The 12,396-nt window shown below is 34.9% G+C and overlaps 1 protein-coding gene across 1 annotated transcript; it reads left to right on the top strand.

Annotated features, from left to right (window-relative positions):
• Positions 1-2,237: 2,237 nt before the first annotated feature.
• Positions 2,238-10,195, top strand: LOC113237088 (alpha-L-fucosidase-like). The gene is made up of 6 exons (XM_026473349.1): positions 2,238-2,484; positions 3,664-3,796; positions 5,690-6,153; positions 7,232-7,372; positions 8,677-9,041; positions 10,075-10,195. Exons 1-6 carry the CDS (start codon positions 2,238-2,240, stop codon positions 10,165-10,167), a joined length of 1,443 nt encoding a protein of 480 aa, XP_026329134.1. The 3' UTR covers positions 10,168-10,195.
• Positions 10,196-12,396: the final 2,201 nt, after the last annotated feature.

Raw genomic sequence — 12,396 nt, 5'->3', positions numbered from 1 at the left:
TCAGGGGTTTTTTAGTAGCCAAGGAAATTTTAAGATGCTCGTATTGTAAAGGCTCTAGTGGATGTTTTATGGTGCTCCTGCTTTGGCTTCTCAATGACCCACGGACAATTAAAAATAAAATAATAGCCATATGTAGCTCAGAATACGTAAGTAACCATTTGTATAAATAAAGGGATCTTAGACCTAACGCCAAACATAAACAAAGAAATTTGATTCATTGTTTGTAATAATTTTAATTCCTCAATTCTCCAAATTTCTTCAAATTCGTCCGTATATCAAACGTTAGTAACAACTGAGTTAAAATGCCGGCTAGAAGGTTTAGTGTCGGTTAACGATAACAGAAATAAAAATCCTACACATCTGTTATCCATCATTCACACACCAGGCATAACAAAGCGGCTACGCTAGTGATGAACAAAACTGATGTCACTATTACAGATGCAACTGACTCGTCTGAATCAGAATACTGAATTGAAAACGGAATCACTTATTTTCATTTACTATTGTATTCGATTGGAATGTTTGTACGAATGATTGATGTAACCTTTTTTCTCTATTACGTAATTTGGAGATACTCAGGTAATGATAAAAACAGTGCTGCTGCTAAACTATTCATAAAATTCGTCAAGTTAACACCTCTTACAGAAATTCGCAACCTTTGCAAATCGCCAGTCTCTTGACTAGCTATCTTAATTAATTAGATTTTTTTTATAATATCAAGTGACGGGACGAACAAGTTGTGCGCCTGATGGTGAACTACATGCCTGTCCATAACAATTGCAGTGCCACTCAGAGCTTTAAAACACAAAGATCTGAGGGGCACTGGCCACGGCGCCTGTCACCCTGAGATCAAGTCCCATGTGCCTGTACTTTAACCAGCATCCTTACACCTTACAAACCTTACACTTTTCAAAACCGGGATACAGTAATGCTGACATTAGCGCTTGGCGGCACTTTCACAAGGAGCTCTACTGCTACTAAATTAGATTTTTTAGGGTAATGTGTTTTCGGTTTAGCACTTCATATAGAGCAAAACATCCAGAATAACTGACATAGCCCAAAGAATTGCAAAACTTAAGTGGCAATCATCGGAGCACATTGCTCGCAAAACAAATAGCCGATGGGGTCAAATAGTTTTCGAGTGGCGATCGCGTACCGGAAGATGCAGCGTGGGCAGAACACCGACAAGTTGGACCGACGACTCGGCGAACTTACTGAGCACTTAATGATACATATTACGCAATGATGACAAACTGAACGACAAAAATATGAGATGCGGGAGTGACACTCTGAAACTGTCAATCACTATTTGATACGCTCCTCGCCCGTGGACCTGAAACAGGAACTCTAATTCAAAACGACTTTTATTATGTAAAGTATGATAACCTTTCAATTCTAATAGAATGGAATTTAAGCTCCAGTTTGAAATTATAATTCAGTTTATATAATATACGTTTCAGGCATACAACACATTAATTATTTATAACTATTTGACGGAACCCTGTTGTCACGTGCGGTACACACTTGTCATTTGGTTCTGTTGCCTGAAACAATTGCATATTGTTATAAGTTTACCTGAAACTTTGAGCCGGATCAGATTTTAAATTTATTATTGCTGTGGCTTGGCAGTGAAGTTTTTTTGTTATTTTATATTATAAACTATATAATATTTCATCAACAGGTAAGTTTTCTTTTACATAGCTTAATTAACTTTGCCAAAATTACTTTGCTTGATCACCGTTAAATTTCAATTTAGTATATCTTGGCGAATACCACTGTTATTAATTATTACTTACTTAATTGCATGCATAATAGACAGCTTCCTTAGCCGAACTGTAAATGGATTAATTACATTACAACATAGAAGGTGAATATGTATGTATATGATATATTTTACATATGTGTATAACTTTAATCCATCAAAATATTAAATTATACTTACTAGTTTCACACACTGAAAATAAACATCATGGAAATAAACAGGATGCTGTTTAGGATGATATATGAATCCATCAAGCAGAATGATTTCAGCAACCGTTTTAACGATTGCAATAAGTATTTCGATATTGCAGTAACTATTTTAATGATTGCAGCAAGTATTTTAATATCGCATTAACCATTTTAATGATTGCAGCAACTATTTTAAGTAAAGAATTGAACCATGTTCTGATTGATTCCATTCAATATCTTGGTGGGCTAACTTGATTAACTTCAATGTTTTTCAGTGCAGAGTTATAATGTGGCTAATATTGTTATGTTATATCTTTCGAACCTATGCCAAAGAAGATTCAACAGACGCTCCTGTAACTTTACATACAGAAGCAAATATATTACAGAAGTTTTATGTACCAAACTGGGATGATCTGGACACCCGTCCGCTTCCCCAGTGGTATGATGTCGCAAAAATTGGCATTTTCATTCACTGGGGAGTTTATTCTGTACCTAGTTATAAAAATGAATGGTTCTGGTACATGTGGCACCAAGGTAAACAGGATTTTTTTTAAATATTAATTTACATTAACGCACAAGTACGTATGCAAACTTCACAATTTTAAAATGAGTAACTCTAGGTTTTTTTTTATAATATCAAGTGACGGGACTAACAAATCAGGTGCACCTTAATTCCTTATAACATGTTCTGAATCAATTTAGGTGCAAAATAATTTTATACATCAATTAAAACAACTTTACGATGAGAACTTCTGAATCTGCGGAAAGTAAACAGCTGTTGTATACATTTAGTTTGACGGGTTTTTCTCGATCTCAGAGGGTAAGTAAAAGTTGTTCATATTGATGGGTAGAATTTTCGAAAGCTTTTGGGGTCATTCTATAGTAATTGGGATTTATTGGTTTCCATGGCAATTCAATAACACCAAGTTTGCTATATTATTAGAGCGGTAGTAGTCTAGGAGGCGAACGGCTATTTAGAAGATGACGTTTCGAATGTGATGGCATGTACCTGTTTAGTTAAATGCAACTAAACAGGTACATGCCATCACATTCGAAACGTCAAGTAAGATAACTGTGAATTTTCTTGTAACGTATAAAACTTGTTTAAAGATTTCTCTAACAATTTGCACTAAACATGAAATGGAAAGACCAAATGAGGCTGTCACCGTAAAAGTATAGTGTTTTTTTTAATGGGATAGCATGCGGAAATCCGAAACCATAGAAGATACAATGAAAGTATCTTATTATTATTATTATGTTAAGTCTTTTTTTGTGAAAACAATTTTGGTATAGTCAATTTTTTGGTCAAGTTGTAAATAAACAAGAATAAAATTGATTAAAATTTTTTTAGTGCTAATGACCGGGTGTTGTGGGCGGAGTGGGTTCTCGTAGATTCATCACTACGCGTCCCCGATCCATAAAAACCTGAGAAAAGTCTTGAAAGTTACCCAATTTGATTGTACCTCACGTTGACGATGAAGGAAAACATCATGATGAAACCTGCATGTCGAAGAAGGTTCACATTCCTTTGGAAACTTGAAAAAACCCTCTCCTTACAAGAGAGCCAATTCCAAGTATTGTGACGTATAATAATGGTTTGATAATGGTGATGAAAATTACCTGAATCCAGATTCTCTCAAAATTCCTGACGTGAAGTACTTGTTCTAAAATGTGTACTTAATGTAGAAAACAAAATATATCCTTGTGTTGTAGGTGACAGCGAAATAAAACAGTTTATTGAAAATGAACGCTACAACGGTACATACAAAGGCTTTGCACCATATTTTACAGCAGAACTATTCGACCCCGACACATGGGCAGAACTTTTCGCCAAAGCTGGAGCCAAGTTTGTTTAATTATTTTTTAATTTTTTTTTAATACGAGTATTAATTTTAATAGTTACAACAGCTTTATGTTTAAATAGAAACTACCGTGTGATAGACATATTAACTAAACTTACAGATATTTCAATTCGCATTCTTGCTCGACATGTTTGAAACTAGTCCGTGGTCGTTACTCATGAGCCCTCCACACTTCCCTAGCTTTAAGTACCACACCGCTTCCCACATATTGACGGCTACGTGGGGAGCGGTGTGGTACTTCGGTTCCGTTCGCGAACGACGAGTTCAATGTTTAAACAATTTAAGGGCAGGTTTTTTTTTTCACCAGCATCCTTACGTATAAAATTCACATTACTGCTTGGCGGCAGAAATAGGTAAGGTGGCAGTACTTCCCTGGACGAACTCTTCCACAAAGAGCTCTACTGATACTAAGGTATTTCAACGCGAGCCTACATTTTAGGAGCTGAGCTGAAAGTTAGTATTTTATCAGTAACACAAGAACAAGCAGAAAAAATTTTACACAGATACGTCGTCGACAAACGCCCGGTGGCGACTGACGGGGCGGCTGGCGGCGCGGCGTGTCGTTATATTAGTATTGTTGACAATATTCATATTTTTAGATAAATGTGAATTTAATAACTATGGGACTTACGTTGGAAACCAAAATGTAGTGGGTTCTCTGTATACTTGCAGAGAAATTATACTTAAAGAGAAATGTCTCAATATAAAACTTATGTGCAAAGTTAGATATTTTGTATTTAAATAATTCTTTTTAGACTTTTATTTTAGTCTGTTTTCAGGATTTTATATGATCGAATAAAATGCATTCTATCATGTAATAAATTAGCAGAAGCTTTAGACAATATCCTTAGGTATATTGTGTATTTTTTATATAACCATTGCTTATTAGTAAATGTCTAAGCCATTGCTCTAGCAAAATAGTTAACACTTTTAACAAAACAGGGGAAGCTCAAGATTAAGGACCATAGACTGGTTCGAAACGTGTCGAGCAACAATGCGACTTAAATACGTGAATTATCCGTTAGCTTAATAAATATCTTTATGTTTACGAGAATGGTAAACTACTTAGTTCGTATAATAATGTCTTGCCATTGGTTAATTTGCATAAGTATGTGGTTACGTCAACATAATACGGTAAAAGTTAGTATTGCATTAAATAAGCAACTTTAAAATATATGACATACGAATCACGAGCCACATATCGCACCTCCGGTGAAACACAGGCTGACTGTAAAAAATAAACCATTTTAAAAGTGCATATTTATACGGAAAAGCAGAGATATATTATGCATTTTTCATTTTTTCACAAAGGGTGCAATGCAAATTGAAATAGATTTAAGAGCTCTTTAAATGTACTCTAAAAACAAAAAATAAAACTGTTACACCACACCCTAACAAATATTTTATCACAAAACAATTTAGTAAACTCGCCTTGCCGCTAGATGGCGTTGTGACAAAATAAAAACTAGATAGCACGCCCCAGCTTCCACTTGTGGGACAGGTGGTTGAAAACCCTAGTTACCATAACTTCATTAGCTCGGGTATTCCATAAAACTATCTACCCACGAGCTTCCACTTGTGGGACTCTCCTGAGACGTGATAGTACCTGGTCTGCGAGATACCCCAAGGCCGCGGCTAGGTTTTTTCAATTTCTATACTGCGTGTCGCTGGAGATTTAATTTTTCGATGTATTGTAAAGCAACGACGTTACTATTAAGATTGTATGATCAAATAGCATTCTCTTACTTTAATCGATGAAATAAAAGAAATTAAACGACGTAATAATACGTTGTTTTACATCACAAACGGTTAGGGCGGCATAGTCCGTAGCTCGCGTGAAAGTTTTAAATGGCTCTATAACAAAATATGAATTTCAGATACGTTGTGCTTACTACAAAGCATCACGATGGCTTCGCGTTGTTTCCATCGCGGATTCCAGACTGGAACGCAGTGGAAATAGGACCAAAGAAGGACCTTGTAGAATTGCTTGCAAAATCCGTTAGAAAATATGACATGAAATTTGGCGTTTACTATTCACTGTACGAATGGTTTAATAGATTGTGGTTGAGTGATCAGAGAAGAAATTTTACAACTCATAATTTCGTCGACGGTATAGTGATACCAGATATTAAGCAGTTAATTCTTGATTATGAACCATCGGTGCTATGGTTAGACGGAGACTGGGAAGCAACTTACGATTACTGGAAAGCGACAGAACTTCTGACTTGGATCTACAATGATAGCCCTGTTAAGAATGAAATAGTAGTTAATGACAGATTTGGTGCGGGCATGCGGTGTCATCATGGGGACTTTTACAATTGCGATGATAGGTTTAATCCTAGTAAGTATTAATTCAATTATTATGACCATTGCTCTCGATTGCAGAATGTCTCTGTAATCATTATTGACCTTAAAAATGCAAGTAACACTCAAATTTTTTTTTTGTAACATCAAATGACGGGACGAGCGAGTCGTGCACCTAATGGTAAGCTACACGCCTGTCCATAACAGAGCTTTAAATTACAAAGATCTGGGGGGCACTACTACTGCGCCCGTCACCCCGAGACATAAGTTGATTGTTCCGGTTTTGAGTTGATAAAAACGGAACACAATAATGCTGACATTACTGCTTGGCGGCAGAAGTAGGCAAGGTCGCAGCACTACTCTGGACGAAGTCTTTCACAAGGAGCTCTACTGCTACTAAAAATTTTAATTTATTTAATTTATTTTAAATTAATTTAATATTTAATAGAAATAATATTTAAAGTAGCGGTTAAGTATAGATCAGTTATTTTTATGTGCAACATACGTAATAATATGGTATATCGTATACGTAATAAATATATAATAGGTACAACAACTAGTGGAAGTAGTGTCCGATCCCTTGTAGCCATTATTATGATTTATCTATCATAACCAACTTTTGTTGTGAGTCAACGTTCTCTTAAGCATTATTGTTTAATGTTCTGTATTGTGCTGTCGAAATAATAGCAATAATAACAATGTAACCGGTGAAGGCGTTTTATGTTATCGGTAAGTATTATTTTCACTAAATGAAACATATGACTATTTCCCTAAATATTTGATAGTTTAAAAAGCACCTATGTTGAATTGACATTAAAGTCCAATATTATTTTATGATCCGATAGACCCAGACCTAGAATGTTCCACATATTTATTGCTACGCGGATAGTGTCGAAGTGTGTCCCTGGCATTATGTCAGTTACATATAAACATTTCTTCACAAACATGTTTAGATGTCACTGTTGGTTTTTCTTAATAACGAATACATGAGCGTACACCCTTATTTTTACCCCTTAAAATAGCGTAAAGTAATATGTATTATTAATTATTTTTTCGTAGGTACTTATTACATATTTAATAAAATAAAAATAGTTAATTAATAATTTTTTTTCCAGGAAAATTGATGTTCCACAAGTGGGAGAACGCTTTCACTTTGGATTCCACGTCTTGGAGCTTCAGAAGGAACATGATGCCTAATGACGTTATGAGCATCGATAAGTTGTTAGAAACCATCGTGACTACCGTAAGCTGTGGAGGTAAGCTGATTTTTATTCAGAATATAATAATATTTGCTATACTAAAGTTTATTTTCGTTTTGTCGTCTTTCAATTCAATTCAATTCAATTCAATATTCTTTATTGCACAATAAACAAGCATAAATACAAAACAATCAAAAATACAGTGTACAACAGGCGGCCTTATTGCTAAATAGCAATCTCTGCCAGGCAACCTTGGGGTGATAGGATAAACTAAAAGTAGTAATAATAATAGAGGGCGCAATAAATATGATATTATTATTAAACTCATAATACATGAATGAAATAAATAATAAATATCTACTAACATATAAATTACATAAATACTTAAATACTAATATAATACATACAAATAAATATATTATCACCACAGAAGAGGAAAAAAAAAACCAATAAATAAGACAGCAGAGTAGAATTTATAATTTAAGGTATTGAGCCTTAACTAGGATTTTAAATGACAATAGTCTTTGCTCGTCTGATCGACTCAGGCAGGTCATTCCACAGCTTGATGCTCCTAATAGTGAAGGAGTTGGAAAAGTATTTTGAGGAATGGATAGGACAGTTCAGAGAAAGAGTAGAAGAAGAGAAGTCTTTCCGCATTTAATTAAATCTTTCACTCGTAGTAGGTAGCCAGATCGAAATATTGTAATGTAAGTTCGTAATATGGGTCAGTTAGCGGGCAAAGATCGTTTTTGAGTTAAGGAAGCACCACACTTAACGACAAGCCGGTCCAAAAAGCTTTATTTGTAGTTGTTATTAGCTTGCTTGTATTTTTCTGACTAGCTTACTGGAGCAAAAAAGACGCTGCTCGAAGCGAAAGCTTCTTCTCGGACCGCCGACCCGACGACGCGACGCTCAACGTCTTGGCTATTTTTGGATGAATATAAAGTTTTTTGTGACTAACCTCAAGCCTATCGGTGTAACTGAGTCACCATTTATTAACGAGGTTTCCTTCGTTAATAATTTTGGTGACTAATTACGTTCATTACTGAACTACACGCACATTTAGTAAAAAGCGTTTGCATATTCTTTAATAAACACGTAGTCACCTGTCCTTGATAATGCAAAGTATGACGGATCTCAGCCAATCACAGCAAGTAAGTCGGTCGGATCGCGGCTGTTATTTAATTCATGAAACCTATGCAGTCATATCATACATACACGCACACATTCCACTAAAGAATATCACTTAATAATGGCGGTCGAAACTTTAACTAAAGAAAATAATATATTCTACTTTTTAAGTTGTAAAAAGTAATATAATTAATTCTATGGTATGTAATGGTACATAATGGCGTTTTCAGGAAATGCACTCCTCAACATCGGACCAACAAAAGAAGGCACCATTGTGCCCATATTCAAAGACCGGCTTCAGCTGTTGGGCGAATGGCTCGAAATTAATGGCGAAGCTATTTATGATACATCGCCATGGTATCACCAGAGTGACACAAATAATGCAGATGTTTGGTACACATGTAAAAAGAAATCATACGATTCGTGGAGACCCGCAGACACACCAAATAAAACGGATATCATTTTGGCCATTTACGTAATTTTTTTAAAATGGCCCAGTAATAACGTGTTGATAGTCTCCGACTTAACTCGTTATATGAAGAACCGTAACTATAGTATAAATGTAGTGGGTGGCGAAAGTTATACTCCTGTAAAAGTAAGTGACCAATATATTTATACTTATCCAGTAGCGCCAGAACGACGGGCGCGAATTCCGCGAGAAGAAACAATTCCTCGCGCTTCTATGCCGCTTCTCGTGCAAATCTCGCCTTGTCGTGCTAGCGCTGCAGGAGTGACATTGGCTTATTACCATAGTACCAGTGCTATAATGAGACAAGTAGTCCAACTCCTACTGGTTCGGCGTTTCAATGCCTACACGTCACTCGGAGCGTAGGTTTGTCACTTGCTTCGGCAGTACATATACTAAAAGGCTTGTCACATTATTATTTTAGTTGTACCTACTTCACACCATTACACAACATTTCCCGGACATGTAATATACTGCTGGCACTGAGAAGATTAAAGAAACTGCTATTAGAAATGAATAGGGCGCATAGTGAACAAATAAAGAAAAAAATCAAAGTAGTCAGCTAGAAAACGTTCAAGGTACTGCCTATGAACCGTAAGGAGTGAATAAGGCTACAGCGACAAGAACCTGTCTCTTAAACGAGATGTTGGTGTACCTACGGGTTCCACAACAGAAGTTGAAAAAATTAAGGTGTTCATCAGAATATTACTGTGTTATACTGAAGTAACCTTTGCGTCAAATGCAGAACTTATATATACCAGTACTTATGTATCTCGATTATGGAAGTATGATCATGAAATGACGTAAAATGCGAGTTTTTATAGACATATTGATGTATAATATTAAAAATATAAATTTGACACAGAAAAACGTTTTACAAGTTTTAAAACGTTTTTCGAGCGAATGCTTCAATTCTGTAATGAATAGCGCGTGCGATCCGGGCAGTGCTACTCGAGTGCATCGTGAGATTAAATGAATGTGTGCGTACATCCGTACACTGCGGCATGCGAGTGGCGTTCACACATACTAGTAGCGCTACTACATTTGTATGGAGTTACACTATTTGTCTTATTATACTATGTTATTACAGAGTAAAACGCTAGCACAAACGCTTCGCTACTGTAACCGGAATTAATTGATTATTAAATGTCATATTTTTCAGTACGTTTTGTCAACGCATTTCGTAGCAGTCCATCTGCCCAGCATGTCTAACATGACAAGTAAGTTTGCCTGGACGCTGAGGATTTCTGCGTAAGCAAGACTATAACAAAACTGGATGAGAATAAAAAGAAATAAATCAAAATTGATTTTAGAGTTGTATCACATGCCGTCGTTCCCTTTCACTTCGAATAGAAATTCGATCATCAAAAATTATGTACTTAGCACTATTATGATGTTCATGAAGGTTTCCTACTCGGTTGACTGCTATAAGAGTAAGTTTGTTTGGAAAAAAAAGAAATATATGTAATTTATGTCCGAAAAAGTTTTTCATTTCCAATCCAATTTAAGCCTTTGATAAATGGTAAAGAGTATAAATATAAAATATACGTTTTTAAAAATAAAGAAACACACTCTATTTATTAGGCATTTGTATAATAAAATTAAAATAAAGTAGAATTTAGTATTCAATTTATTTCTCAAATATATTTTAATACAAGCTTTTATTTAAATATCATATTTCTATGTAATAGTCTTTGGTCATAGTATGTACTTAATCTCATAATAAATAAAAATACGCGCAGTGAGAGACAGGATGAGCAAAAAAGAAAAACCGTAGGAGTATTTTTTTTATACTATCAAGTGACGGGACGAACAAGTCATGCGACTAATAGTAAGCTACACGCCTGTCCATAACAAATGCAGTGCCACTCAGAGATTTAATCGCAAAGATCTGAGGGGCACTGCCACTGCGCCCGCCACCCTCAGACATAAGTTGACTAGTCCCATTTGCCTGTGATTTCACCACCACCCTTACCCTTCAAAACCGAAACACAGTAATGCTGACATTACGCTCGGCGGCAGAAATAGGTAAGTAAGGGTAAGAATCCTCAGATCTTTGCGATTAAAGCTTGTGTAACACTGCAACTTATTATGGATGAGTGTGTCACTTACCACCAGGCGCACGACTTGTTAGTCTCATCACTGGATATCATAAAACAAAATTAAATGTGCATTTCAAATAATCGAGCACTCTCTTTGTTTTGCCATTGCAATGCAAATATTTTATATCATATTTGTAATTGTCTATAATTTGTCCTAATTGTTTATTGTACGCCATTCAGGTGGCTATAGTGAATGGTTTTGCCATTATTACGTAAGTTGAACCGTTAAGAACATACATACAGCTAACGGTAAGTCTTTTAAATATATAATTTATACAATTAAATAGAATACTTATAATTATTTATTTTCAGTGTCATATTGTACTAATTTAATTAATTACATAGTATAGAAATCCGTCGGTAAAAATGTATCGGTTTTTTTCGGAAAAATTCCGGTTTATATTTTGATCCAAGGTCCAGAATATTTAAAGGAGTACTTAACGCACCTAGAATTTACATAGGTATTCACCGTTCCCTTGTTGTTTTTGTATTGCGTATATAAGTAAATAAAATAGGTAAATTAAATAAGTAACTTAAATAAGCAAATTGAATAAGCGTATTATATAAGTAAATGAAATAAATAAATTCAACAAGTGAATTAAATAAAAAAATTATCAGATAATTATTGAACAGTAAAGTTGATCTTTCTTGTTTCTAAAGTCTTTATGGTGCTCTGTACGTATGTTCGCCTTCATAATGAGAGGGCCGCGCATATTGTAAGTTAACTCAATAAATGTACTAGAGGGTAATTTTAAGGTTAGTTTTCTCCATCTAATTTCGATGACATTTTTATTATTTAAATATTACAGAAGGAAGAAGTATTATCAATCATGAAGTATTATTTAATATTCGAATACTTAAATAATACAAATTGACACCGAAATTGGCTAGAGAAATTTAGTCTGAAATTACACAAGAACGAAAAAACAAAAAAATGCATTGAAACATTGACTTAAAGTCAATGCATTGAAATCTCAAATATATCAAATGCATTGAAAACTTTTTAAGTTAATTTAGATGGTAAATTTTAAAACTGTGTTTTTACTACACGGAACTTGTTTAATGTAATTACAGTTTAAAATATGACATGTACAAAAGTGAAGAAATAACTCTATGAATGTACTAAGTAATACAAAACGTGTCTTACCCTTAGAGCGTTTGGGCACTGCCCCCGATCCGTATACGTTCCGAATCTAAGAAAAACTAGAAAACGCGGATTGTTTTGTCGCTTATACATTGTGTCCGATACGACGCTGCAAAATCCACTATTTACAATTCAATTTACGTAAACGCCCCTAAAACTAAAACTAAACTAAAACTAAAGAGAGGTGTGGGTCAGCCTTTCTGATGCAGGTCACCATTACACAAATTAATAACCGAAT

The sequence above is a fragment of the Hyposmocoma kahamanoa genome, unplaced genomic scaffold, assembly GCF_003589595.1.
Source record: "Hyposmocoma kahamanoa isolate Upper Pololo Valley unplaced genomic scaffold, ASM358959v1 93, whole genome shotgun sequence".
Classification (NCBI taxonomy): Eukaryota; Metazoa; Arthropoda; class Insecta; order Lepidoptera; family Cosmopterigidae; genus Hyposmocoma; species Hyposmocoma kahamanoa.
Note: the sequence above shows the minus strand (reverse complement) of the source record. Positions and strands in the feature narration are given on the sequence as shown.

Coding starts and splice junctions, on each gene's coding strand:
- LOC113237088 (XM_026473349.1), top strand. CDS start 2,238: ATGTGGCTAATATTGTTATGTTATATCTTTCGAACCTATGCCAAAGAA. Junction 2,485..3,663: donor CTGGTACATGTGGCACCAAG/GTAAACAGGATT, acceptor CTTGTGTTGTAG/GTGACAGCGAAATAAAACAG. Junction 9,042..10,074: donor AAAGTTATACTCCTGTAAAA/GTAAGTGACCAA, acceptor CATATTTTTCAG/TACGTTTTGTCAACGCATTT.